This window comes from Pseudonaja textilis, chromosome 1, assembly GCF_049901715.1.
Source record: "Pseudonaja textilis isolate UNSWEBS1 chromosome 1, rPseTex1.2, whole genome shotgun sequence".
In the NCBI taxonomy this organism is placed as follows: Eukaryota; Metazoa; Chordata; class Lepidosauria; order Squamata; family Elapidae; genus Pseudonaja; species Pseudonaja textilis.
This window is the reverse complement of record NC_141990.1, coordinates 142,647,604-142,660,632: the sequence shown is the minus strand read 5'-3', so window position 1 is coordinate 142,660,632 and position 13,029 is coordinate 142,647,604. Positions and strand designations below refer to the sequence as shown.

The window sequence follows — 13,029 nt, the reverse complement described above, 5'->3', positions numbered from 1 at the left end:
ATGGCTATAATTATATAACATGCAAAATCCATGATACTATGTCCTTTCATGGCAAGCGATATTTTGCAAAACCCAGAAAGAGCGTAAGAAATAGTAAGCCAAAGAAACTAAAGGCATGAGATAAGAAGGAAAAAATAGAGCTAAATTTGATTTATACCAAAACAATTCATTATAACTCTCCATATGTTTTCAGAGCTGCCAACTATTCTTGTTTGAAGCATATTCATACGTATAGTAATACATTACCTTTCCCTTACTCCTCTCTCCTTTTTGAGGAGCTCATCAGTGCCACCCAACTATAAGTTGCATGGCTTTTTCCTTTCCTTCATGGAAGTCCCATGCTCTTATACACAGTCATTTTTGCTTCTTTTGATAAACATTCATTCCTTACATCTGGCCACATATGGTCTACTGTCTTTCTGCTAAAATTCACATATAGTACAATGTTTCTATAGATTTTTCCATTGTAATAATAAGCATTTCTCCAGATTTGTTAGAAATAATTTTGAGTCCTCAGCTAACATTGTAGTTGCGTACAAATTGCACGTATATTCATGCCCCTACAAACACATTTGTTCCATTGCTACAAGCATTCTTTATATGTTTATCCATAAATATCTTAAACAATTAAAGGGACATCCTCTATTCTTGTGTATATCCTACTCAATGTTAAACCATTCTCTAAACATTCAATTTATGTTCATAGATATTTAATTTCCATCATGGAAGTTTAACAACCAACCTTCAACTCCACACTCACAAAAAACTTTCCATAATTCAAGCCCGTTGCTTTTTCTATAATAAAATAAAATAAAAATAAACTCTTTTTAACATTCACACTTATGGACCTGAGGCATTCTGTAGCATAACGGTTTTGTGTCTGTTCTAAATAAATAGCATTCTGTAACCACTTCCCCTGTACCAATTTTCATTCTTTGGGGAGATTATCTTATTTGTTGGTTTATTTATTTAAAACAATATAACTGCCCATCTTCTACGTAGCTTCCAATCCACACAGCTTGTCTTTTTTCTTCCTGCAGTATTCTACTTTCACTCTGTTTCTTTCACTACTTTTGTTCTTTCATCCTTCGCTAATATATCCAAATAAGTTTACATATGTCATTGCAAATGTACAATCATTTCTTTCAATTCAGCTTAGAATCCTGACTTGTTGGTACATTCATCATACTTGTAAGCATGGCCTAATGGGAGGCTATCTATTTCTGGCTACTTTATTTATTATGAGTCAAATGCAATCAAGTACATTACAGTGCAAGGATCAGCCCTTCAAAGTAGGCCAAGTGAGGAAAGCATACAGAGTTCACGAAGATTTCAGGAATGTTATTTTTCTTTATTAACATGATGACAAAATCTTGAAAGCCACCAGGAATTTTCCTTACCCTCTTCTTAACACTAAACAAAACAGTTATGACTGGGCTATCTTGCTTTTTTTTTTTTTTACACTTTTCCTGTTCTAGAACTGAGTTGTTATTCATTTTCTCTTAATATTTCTTACATTCCTCCATCAATGAGTTATCTTCATGCTCTTTTATAGGAACAATGATAGAGCATTTCTCTCTACGTTAGCATAAGCATGGGTGAGAAACAGGAGATACTAAGGTTACGGTTTTACTGAGGCAAAGTTTAACATATTGAGATAAATATAATTCAGAAGTTCAGAATCAATAACCAAGCAAATTCTTGTTTGAACACAAATATTTTAAGACTTTTGAAATTTTGGTGAGAGACAATACCCAATTTCATGTTATCAAAATTAGTTTGGGTAATATAGTTTCCATTTTCATACTCTTAAAAGTTCTTCTTCAGCCAAAATGAAATCAGACTTGCAGGTAGAATTATTAATAATTCTATTAATAATCTATCTATCTATCTATCTAATCTATCTATCTATCTATCTATCTATCTATCTATCTATCTATCTATCTATCTATCTATCTATCTATCTATCATCTATTGATATAATTAATAAAAAGTAACACCGAATGGACCCAATCTTAAACACACTGGGAGGAAGATAGATTATTCATAAGATTTTAGGAGACCTCAAAAGAATGTCAACAAATATGTTTTTAACGTAGTCATGAGACCCTGCCTGACCTATCTGAAAAAGACACAACTGTAGTGGTATCTTAAAAAGAATAGATTGGATTTCGGTGGGTGGAGTTTTATTTAAAGTTTTAACTTGTATTAGGTAGACTTCTCTCCATTTAGTTAACCGACACATGACCAGGAATTTACTTTGTAATATTCATATTGGGGTTTTTTTAACCTCCCATTCAAAAAGATAAGCAGTGATTACTGGTGTCCTTGGCAGTTTTTGAATAATGAAAAGAAAAGCATTATTTTAGTTTTAGAGCACCAAGCCACCTTGTGAAAAAACAGTATAACGTTGTAATTCATAAGATAGAGTTTTTTGATTGGGATATACTCAATTTTGCTTTTGCTGATTTGTTTAATAAGTCGTACTACAGAATTATATAACTATAGTAATATAAAGTGGTTCAGGCTACTGTAAGTAATGTGTTTCTCTGACCTTAAAACTGGGTGATTAGGAGGTCTGCCTGTTCTCCCAGTTTAGATCATCTAGAATTTTGATCACACGCCCTACATTCTAAATTTTCACAAATTGCCTGAATGATAATCTTTCCCCTCACTCTTTTAAACTGTATCTTATTCACATTTTATTTTGCTTTAGGAACTTTAAAAAATCATACTCTTGTTCCATAAGACCCACAAAAAAATTATTAGTCAGTGGACTTCTATATCAGTTGTCCTCCATAAAGTCAATAGTTGTCTGTTTAGTTGTCTCTTAATTTGGTTTTCTTTCACCAGATAAGTAAGTTACTAACTTCAAAATTTGATCTCGAGATTTGTGGCACTTGCGCTCTCCAAAATTCATTCGCTATAATCATTGCATGATTCCATAAATATCCATAGCATGCTACAGTTTTAGGGTTTGTTGAAAAATGGTTTTCGGTTTGATTTTATTAAAACACAAATTCTGTGTAATTATTCCTGTATTTACCACTCCTTTAATTTTAGGGTCCCTTGGCTAATGTACCCAGTATGGATTCTATGTCATTAAAAGCTGCAATGGTGAGATAAATCATTTTCAGCTGTGTTATACAAGAGAAGTGGGGGAAACTGGGATAGGATTTTGAGAGTGGGTGTTTTAGTTTCTTTGTCATTGTGTTGTCACTGTTTATAAAATGCTCCTCTAGATGTAAGAGGACAAATTTGTATTCCAAGGTGTTTCCGATCTAAAATTTTAGAAATAAGGGAAAGGAAAAAAGCAAAAAGGAAGCCAGGTGTTCTTAAAGGTCAGTTCAGGATTTTTTGTTTTTGTTTTTGGTCTGTGAGTTTAATAAATAATGGAAATCCAGGAGTGTGTAATATTTCACTGTAATGTAAAGGAATTTTAGAATTTAATTCTTTATTTGTTTCTAGTTAACCCACTACAGAACAAGAAAATTTCGTGTGATGTTAAGGAGGACATGACATTGATTCAAATTTCATGTTCATTTTCATAGCAGTTTTTTTTTTCAGATAAGTTATTTTGATATAGTACATTTGGTAGTGTTTTATAACATGAGAGACTTCAGAAATTGCATTCTAAGGCAAAAGTTGGACTAAGTTTGACAGCTGTTGTTAATTTAATTCAAATTGGAAAAAAAACCCAATTGACATCTATAAACTTTAAGGAATGAAATCAAGGAGCAGGGATTTTTTTTCTTCTGTGAGAGGAAATTAACCCATGTAGCGAGGAGCGGTAACTAGAATGAGGCAAATGAGAAGAGAGCAGAAAGCAGAAGAACAAGATTAAGATAAGGCTGGACTGACCCCCTTTCCTCATTCAAATGATTGCTGCCCAGTGCAAGTGTTGGGCTAGTGGGAAACATCTCCATTCTACAGCTTAGTTTTGGCTAAGATATATAGGAAGTCGTGGACTTTTTCTGCATCCAGATTCTCCCTTCCTTGGAGCATTAGAATACGTTTGGAGAGTGTTTGGGCCTAATTCTTGGCTTCTGAGCAGTGGGCCTATCTTTTGAGGACAACACATTGACTAATACCTGCCCTTCTCTATGTGACAGGTCCAGTTTGATCGTTATTTGTCTGCTCCTGATGGCCTGTTAATGCCACAGATAAACTTTCTCCTGAGCACAGCCGTTAAGTAAGTAAAATGTTTCTTTTTTTCCTTTCTTTCACAGAATCAGAATTCATTGTTTTCCTTTGCATGTGATGTACATAAGAATCACAGGCACAGGCTCAAACTTGAGGGGGCTAATTTGAGGACTAAGCATGTTTAAAGTGCCCTTGACTGGCCGATACTCTGCAGGATGACAGCTTACTGATTCACAGTTGGTGAATTTATTATGTGAGGCAGGCAGCAGGACCATTTTGGAAAGACATTGGCTGAAAGACTGTTCTTTTCAATGGGTGTCCTGCAGTAATTTTGCCAGGAAGTTGGTTATAGCCATCTTTTGTGTTTGCTTGCATAGCTATTTTAATCTAACCAGTTGTTTGAGGGATAAAGGGGCTGCATCCACATGTTCAGCTGCAAATTGTATACTGTACCAGTATAGAAAAGGGACATGGGTGCGTGTGTGTGTGGAGGCAATCCCAGAAGAATGATTAAACTGATCGCTGCAGTTTATTTCCATCATCATCACATTAAAAGGTGTGGATATATAAAAATTCATAAAAGAAAGACTTACACCTTGTGGCTGTTTCAGAGGTCAAGGCACAACTTTTGCACTGCTGCCAAATAATTGGGGGAAGAAGTTGGTCCCAGAAATCACATAACTGTGCATTGTGTAGACTAGTGGTTGCCAACTAGTGGGCTGGGGACCATTGGTGGTCCGCAAGAAAATTTTGGTGGTCCTCAGAGAAATGTCACCCCCAAAGCAATTAATCCAGGCTGTGCGGGAACACAAGGCTGTGCTGCCCACGTGGCCCCCGGGAACACAAGGCTTGTGTCGCTTGCATTGCGAACAACGTGAGGTAGTGAGGAGAGTGGGGGGAAAGGGCGGAGGCGGGGACTTGCCCCACTCGCCCCACATGCCTCGCCTGGCCACCAGGCTGCTTTTTTCCACTTCTTTCTTCTGCTTTTGGCTGCACACAAGGAAAGCAGCAAAAGTCTGTCTTTCTCTCCCCCAAACTCAGCCAGAAATGAGTCTTTGGGACCCTGCAAGGCATCCTGCTCCAAGAGGCTGTGCCAGCAAAGACTCATTTCTGGCAGAGTTTGGGGGTGGGGGAGAAAGACTTCTGCTACTTCTGCTGCTTTCCTTGAATGAAGCCAAAAGTCTCTCTCTCTCTCTCCCCTTGAGAATCATGAAGCCAAATGAAGCCAAAAGTCTCTCTCTCTCCCCTTGAGAACGGAGCTGGAAACCGTATCCTGCGATCCCAAATAAAAAATGATTGATCGGTGGGAAAACGGGGTGGGGAATTTTCCTGAAGACTTGTTTTGGGATTTTCCCAGGATCTCTGGTCCACGGGATTTAAAATTATGAGTTTAGTGGTCCCTAAGGTCCAAAAGGTTGGCGACCCCTGGTGTAGACCCTCAGGCCATCCTGCCGTTGCTGCCCAAGAGCATCTGCCTTCTGCCTCCTGGAAGAGGTTGTATTCATTTTCAGGGAATAGAGGCAGGGAGCTATTAGGATGACCTTCATTTTTTCTTCCTACAAAGAAAGGGGACAGGATCTCACTCATCAAGGCACTTTCTATGTTTATTCTGTTATCATCGGTTGTATATCTACATGTCTAATTCTGGTTGTGTTTTAGACAACAGATAATAAAACAGTCCACAGAACTGATCTGCCGAGCTTACACTGAACTGTATGCAGCTGTGATGAATCCTGATAATGCTTATAAAGATCCGGAAACTATATTACATAGATCTCCTCATCAAGTTCAGTCTCTTCTCTCCTAATCTTATCGCCCAAAACATGCCTTTTAAAACACGGACTGCATTACAAAAGAACGGACATTACAAGGCTTTGAAACGGACAAAGACTGTTGCTTGGGTTGCAGTTACGCATGTAATTAGCTGAAATCCCATTGACTTTTGTGGGGTGGTGTTAAATTGTATTGCTGGATGACAGCTTTGCTGCATGACAGCATTTCAAGTAATTTATTACAATTTGGGAAAGCTTTGTCCTAATTCAGATTACTTTTTATTATGATGGTAAAATAAATGGTGGAACCAAAGCATTTTCTTATTTGGGTGATTTAGCCAGTATTGGTATTGGCCTGCTATTTTTTTCCTTCAGCAATTTTTAACAAATTATATTGAGCCTATGCACAAACCACACTTTAGTTTATTTGATTAAAACCCCAGTGCTAATACTACCCAGATATTTTGAAAAATATCTTTTCTTATTGATTTAGTGAGTAAAAAATCAAAAACTTAGCAAACTCCTGTTAGGAGTAATTTTTTCGAGAAGGACTGGATTCCATGAGTTTTGTGTTTTTAATGGCACTGGAATAGGAGAGCTTTTCAGAAATTTTATTTTAAAAAATCCTACAAGTTGTATCCTTTCTATAATCAAGTATTCAATATGCTATAAATAAAGATTAAAAAATACTTAAAATTTAAAACCATTAATACTGTTAAAATGACTAACAAGATGCAGCGGAAGAGAAAGGCCTCAAACTCTTTCCTGAAACCCAGAAGAGAAGATTGAAAAGGTGTATTCCATAGGCTTAGGGGTGACACTGAACAGGTTTCACAAATGCTGTGCTCAAAAAGCAGATTTTGACATTTGTTTGAGTACCTCAAAATATGGACAGACTGAATATTTCTGAAAACACATGATTTCTTTTTCACTCCAAATCAAATGCAACAATTTTTCTCTGTGTTAAAACATCACTTGGTACCAACAAGAGCCTCCACTCCCTTCCATTTTTTTAATCTGTAATTTTATTGTCAAAATTAGTAAGGAAGCTGGTATATGCTTCAAGTTAAAACAGAATTTAGTTTCCATCAGCATTTTTAGTAAATAAAAATGAGGCATGGAAGATCTGTTTGGGAATATGCTTACACGGTCAAAAAAAAATGGCACAGGTAGATTCAATTGAGCATTGATAATATATGCCTAGGGCTTCAGAAAGAATGGAAAGCAATATTTTTGCTAGCTTGCAAAAGTAAAATAAATATTGATGGGTAAGCCCACATAACACTAATTTCTCTGCTCATGGCTTGCTCTCTCCATGTGCCAATTCATCCCCAACATATTGGAGAATGGAATGCCTTCCTGGGAAGCCTGTTCTCCTTGTAGGCCCTTTATGTAATTCGGTGCTGCTTAGTTTGAAAATGCTGGGATACATTTCCAGACACATCAGATTCTCCAATGCGGATCTGTAACTTTTTTTGAACAGAGGAAAGTGAGGGTGATAAAGAAGGGTTGGTCTGGTTCATGCAATTCCCCTTCCCCTTCCTGCACAAATAGAACTGCAGGAAAAAAAAAAGGTTGCACACAGAGGCCTATTTCTTCTTTGACATTAAATGTGGACTATTTTCTGGATTATTATGCTTCTTAGCAAAATTGGTTAAAGAGCACCAGAATAGTTCCCATCACGTAAATGTTCTTTAATATAATTTGGGATGTGATGAAGAATTTTACAGAGCTGAAAGAACAATTTTAGATGTCACTCTAAATTTCATTTAACAACTGAAGTATCTTTTTAAAGGATTCTGCGCCATCTGCGAAAATGCATTTAGTTATGTAAGGACCTCTGATTCATCTGATCCACATTAGAGTGATTTTCTGCTTCATTTCATAGTGCTTGCCTGCAGCAGAGAGTATTATGCTAAAGAAAAGCAGAAAAGTTAATGTAAGGGTGAAAGGGTATAAGATGCAAAACTTACACCCAAAGTAGCACTTCCCAATCCATAACTTTGGAAGTATAACAGACTAACAGAGTTGGAAGGTAGTCCAATCCTCTGCTCGGGCAGGAAACCTAATACTATTTCAGAAAAATGGTTGTCCAATTTCTTCAGTGTTGACGCATTCACAATTTCTGGAGACAAGTTCTTCCACTGATTAATTGTTCTAATGGTCAGGAAATTTCTCCTTAATTCTAGGTTGCTTCTGTCCTTGATTAGTTTCTATCCATTACCCTTGTCCTGCCTTCAAGTCCTTTGGAGAATAGATTGAATATTCAGTAGTACTTGAAATAAGTGCCAAGATAAAACGTTTCTTGTTAAAATACAAATAAGACTGCTATTTTTTGCAGGTTACTTGTGAGAAGCCCTAGTTATAGGGAGAACATACTGTCAACAAATGTAAGATAAGGCAGCAATAACTTCCATGGAACCCATACAAGATTGAGTTAGTATCGTATCACGGTAACGTAGGGGAATCCAATTTGAACTTGAAATAGAAGTTATAATTTGTAAAGACTTGCAACCCTCTGTTCGTAAACTTTTACAAACTAAAATCTTCAAGGCTATTCTAACATTTGAACTTCCACAGTACGTAAAATGAGACAAAACAACGATATATATTTCATACCAAAATAATATACCTAATAAACCCAGGAAAATCAAATATTCCCTGAACTGGGAATATTATTGATGTAGAATGCCATGGTGATTGTACATAGGAAGAGGCAAAGATTCGCAACCTGTGTGGTTTCATGATCCCTGAAAATGATAAGTGTATGGGAATCCCTTGAATAAAATGAACTATTGGAGTTAAGGTTAGGCAAAAAAAATAACTATCACTTACTTTTAATTATGGAACGATAATCTATATATTGTATGTATTCTCTGACTTTGCAGCACTACAGTTGAGCACAGGTCAAATAAAGAGCAAGGCTTATAGAAAAAAAATGATTCTGCCTATGTGAAGCTCTAAAAAAAATATGGACCATTACCACTCCAATTCCTTGGAAGCCCCAAACCAGTTTGAGACTGTGGTAGAAGCAGTTTTCTTAAAAAGCTTTCAGAGTTAAAAGATGCTAAATCCCATAACATACACCCATAGTTTGCTAGATAAATCATGACAATAGCTTATCCATTTTATTTCCGAGCTACTGTTCTACGTAGATGAATATAGTTTATGCTGCTATTTCGCAAACACTTGGTATCCCCCTTTTAAAAAAGCAAAATCTAGAAAGGGGTGTATTTTGATTCCAACTGTGGCAAGAGACACTTGGGCATGATATTGCCAGCCTTAATTAATTTTTAATTAATTAATTTTCCTTTGATACAAACCTGGTATTTCTCAACATGCCCCTCAAGAACTTTAGGAGTGGAGTTTCAATTCCATGTACAGGTAATCCTAGACTTATGACAACAATGGAGCCCTAAATTTATGTTACTGAGACACTGGTTAAGTGAATTTTGCCCCATTTTACGATCTTTCCTGCCTCAGTTGTTAAGTGAATCACTGCAGTTATTAAGTTAGTAACAAGGTTGTTAAGTGAATCTGTCCTCCCCATTGACTTGGCTTGTCAGTAGGTCGCAAAAGGGGATCACGTGACCCAGAGACACTGCAACTGTCATAAATACGAGTCAGTTGCCAAGCCTCCGAATTTTGATCACATGACCCTGGGAATGCTGCAATGGTCATAAATGTGAAAGATGGTCATGTGTTTTTTTTTCCAGTGCCGTTGTAACTGTGAATGGTCAGTAAGCAAACTGTGGTAAGTCAAGGACTACCTGTATAAGAAGAGGCTGCCACAATTATATAAGGAGTTAGGTAGGATCTAGAAAAGTTGTTAGTGTACCTAGAGCTGAAGCTTACCTTGTAAATCTGTTTGTGGTGGCGCTGGACAGTAAAAAAAATGCTCAATTGACCCTACCACACATTAGATTTAGCAGGAAGAAATTAGGAACCTGCTGCTGTTTATAGTGTTTGAACAGACACCAAGTCTAATCATCCAAAGACAGTACCAGCTGGTGATTTTTTTTCAAAAAAGACATTTGAACTGATTTGCACCATGTGGCATCCCAAAATATCTTTCTGGGAAAATAAAGGCCTCTGTCTTAGGAGAAACAGCTACTAATAGGAAGCAAGTGATTGATTCTTCCTATCCCAGGCACCCACTGGTCTGCTAACTTCTGAGGAAATTGGTGGAAGTGTTGGTAAAAATAATTGCCCCATCCCACCGTAATGAATTTTATTCACACCTGAATAAAGTTCTTAAAAGAAGAATTGTAAAAAGTATCTAAAAGCTTGTTTAGTCATTGATTTTCCTGAACAAAAAGTCTTGGAATCAATACTACCAACTAGATCCCATTTAAACTTTACAAATTTGGTATAAGTCAATACAATGCAGTGAATATTATTCAGCAGCCTTATTCTTAACAGTCAGCTTGGGTGTATTAGCTACTGGTTCTCCCACACAAACCCCAAAACCAACTAAGAAGGTCCTATACAAACTTTAATAAAGTGTATACCTACAGTACATCCAACCAGCTGTGAGTATTAAGTGATTCAAGTTCTCTAGCACAAAACTTGATATAGGCCTGCTGAAACTTCTTGATATTTCTACAAAATATATTTGTACATTTTTGTTGGAATTCTTGCATGTTTATTCTCAATTCATAATGCCCATTTGTGATTTTGATAAGCACTATGTTTTTTAAAAACCCAATCTCTTCCCAGCATCAGGACTCGTGGGCTTTTTCCAAAACAACAACTTGTCCAAGTGCGTATACAGTAGTTTCATATTTGATCAGGTTTTTAAATTAATTATGGGGAGGTATTTCATCAGTTGTGTATTGACCTACATTCTGAGAGGATTCAACTCAAGAAACAAGTTCAGCCGTCTTGTTTAATTACTATTACTCAAACCTGAAATATGCTGGAAATTGGAAAATAAATAAATACACTTTCAAATATTGGGGTGGGTGGGAAATGGAAGATGAATTTTAAAGTGCAATTTTTATTGTGAACACAAATCGGTTTCTACCTCCGTACTCACCCTTTGTTTAAAAGGTAAACAAATAATGATACATAACAAAAGCATATTTGTTACTGCAAAATAATAATTGTATTTATTTTACTCATTAATTTGAGTCACCCCTAATCGAAATAACAAACATCTGTGACTTCAAAATCAAAAAATATTTAAGCCAAATCTTTGAAGCGTCTCAGTTTTTTGTAATAAAAGTTAGTCATCTTAATTAGCGACTGCATTAGTTTATGAATGTTAATAAACTAAACAGTACTATTTCTGATTGTCTTTTATATTTGAGAAATCAATGAAAATAGGTTTTATTTGTTGAAGTCTTGAACCTTTTCTTTAATAGAGGGAAGGATTTACAAAGAAAATATATTTTCTCACAATTTTGAAAGGCAAGATGAACTTACTGGAGTCCATTCCATTGTGAGGTGGGGTAGACATCCATGGGGAAACCGGTGAAATTAATGGTATCACATATATGATGCTATGGCAGTTTCTACTGGATTCCTACATGTGAACAGGATTAGATCACAAAGCAATGAGAAGCAGATTTACAATTTGCACTAAATGACCAAAACATCCAATACTAACAATGAGATTATGTAAGAGATCAGTGATGTTTACTAATTTCTATGGGTTACTAAGGGGCATCAGTTGTAAGGCCACAGTTTCTTACTAGAGCTACGTAATATTAAGTGTAGGCTATAGTAGAATCTATTAAGCACCACCTGTGGACAGGTGTGATAATTGATGTTTGTTTTGGTCATGATCAACTTTATTTCTCTCAAGATAATGCATTTTCAACTAAATATGATGATTATGATCAGACTAACAATAAACTGCCTAAAATCTAGTAATACTCCTGTCTCTTTGGAATTATTCTCTGTGACAACCTTTTCCGACTTGATTATCTCCAGATGCCTTGGATTAGAGCAGTCATGGCAAACCTTTGGGGCTTGGCACCTGAAAAATTTGGAATAGGCCTAATTTGACTCTGCTGATGTGTTATACGTCACACACACATACACACACACCCCTAGGCCATTCTGGATAGCAACACTTGGCGGCAATGCAGAACTGGCCTGAAGATGAGACTCGGGCCTTGGTTTCAATCCTAGCAACACTGCTGCCACTCAAAATGGCTGCCTCATGGTGTTTTCTAAAGCACTCAAACTTTTGGGAACAGCACATTTGCCCCCGCAGTCCGGCACTTCCTAGAATCTGCCACACACCACTTACCTTCAAGTGATGTTCCCTTTCTGTTGACAGACCCAGGAGCCTACCTGAGGCTGCTCCAGTCCAGATCAAACAAAGCCTTCATTGCTGAAGCAGTTTCAGGGCTTCTGCAGCCTCTGAAAAACCACGTGAAAGCACGCATCGGTTTTCACAATTTTCAGCGGGGGGTGATGGTGGTCTGGAGGCCACATGAGAGCCTGGTCCTCTTGTGTGATTTTTGGAGGCTCCAAAAGCTGCGCGAGAGAACACCTTGTTCTCATGGGGCCTCTGTGGCCTCCAAAAACCACCTGAGAACAGGCCATGCTTTCAAGAATAGTTGTTGGGTGTTGGGGAAGGCTGGTATGTCACCCAAAACATGGCACGTCACCTTTGACCCATGTTGTAGGTTCACCATCACTGGACTAGAGACTTTGTTATATCTACCAAACATGGCCATTGCGGGGCGGGGCGGGGTGTGTGTGTGTGTGTGTGTGTGTGTGTGAAGCACCAAATTGGGAAAAGCTGCTTCTCCATTCCAGATAGGTTTCTATAAAGCAGTTGGGTTTTGTCTATATGAGGAGATTGTAAAGGCAGTGTTTTCCTGAACTTTGAATGCCAGCAGTAGGTGCACCTGCTCCTAAAGAGCCTCTGACGTTATTGGAGACGACTTGGCTGGAGCAGCAGAAAGCTTATCAACATTTGAGGGGGCCTCTAAAAGTACATTTGTAAATGACTACCATGAAAGTGAACAATTTCCTGTAACTCAATGTACTTTCCTTTAGACTTTAGCATCACAACATGCCTGCCCTTGAAAAAAATAAATGGCACAATAATTATTTGTTACCTCAATATGATACATTGCATGCCAGTCCTTTCCCC

At 37.2% G+C, this 13,029-nt stretch overlaps 1 protein-coding gene and 1 long non-coding RNA gene across 2 annotated transcripts in view; one reads left to right on the top strand and one right to left on the bottom strand.

The window, feature by feature from the left end:
- The window catches only part of COG6 (component of oligomeric golgi complex 6), a 35,481-nt gene extending 24,279 nt beyond the window's left edge, over positions 1-11,202 (top strand). Inside the window, exons 17-19 of the mRNA XM_087918315.1 lie at positions 3,064-3,117; positions 4,113-4,192; positions 5,803-11,202. Coding sequence (XP_087774441.1) covers positions 3,064-3,117; positions 4,113-4,192; positions 5,803-5,950 — 282 coding nt within the window. The 3' untranslated portion in view covers positions 5,951-11,202. The remainder of the gene's footprint in view (positions 1-3,063; positions 3,118-4,112; positions 4,193-5,802) is intronic.
- Positions 10,077-12,265, bottom strand: LOC148127848 (uncharacterized). The gene is made up of 2 exons (XR_015740452.1): positions 12,175-12,265; positions 10,077-11,442 (listed from the first exon to the last, which is right to left on the bottom strand). It is a non-coding gene; the product is annotated as an uncharacterized LOC148127848 (long non-coding RNA).
- Positions 12,266-13,029: the final 764 nt, after the last annotated feature.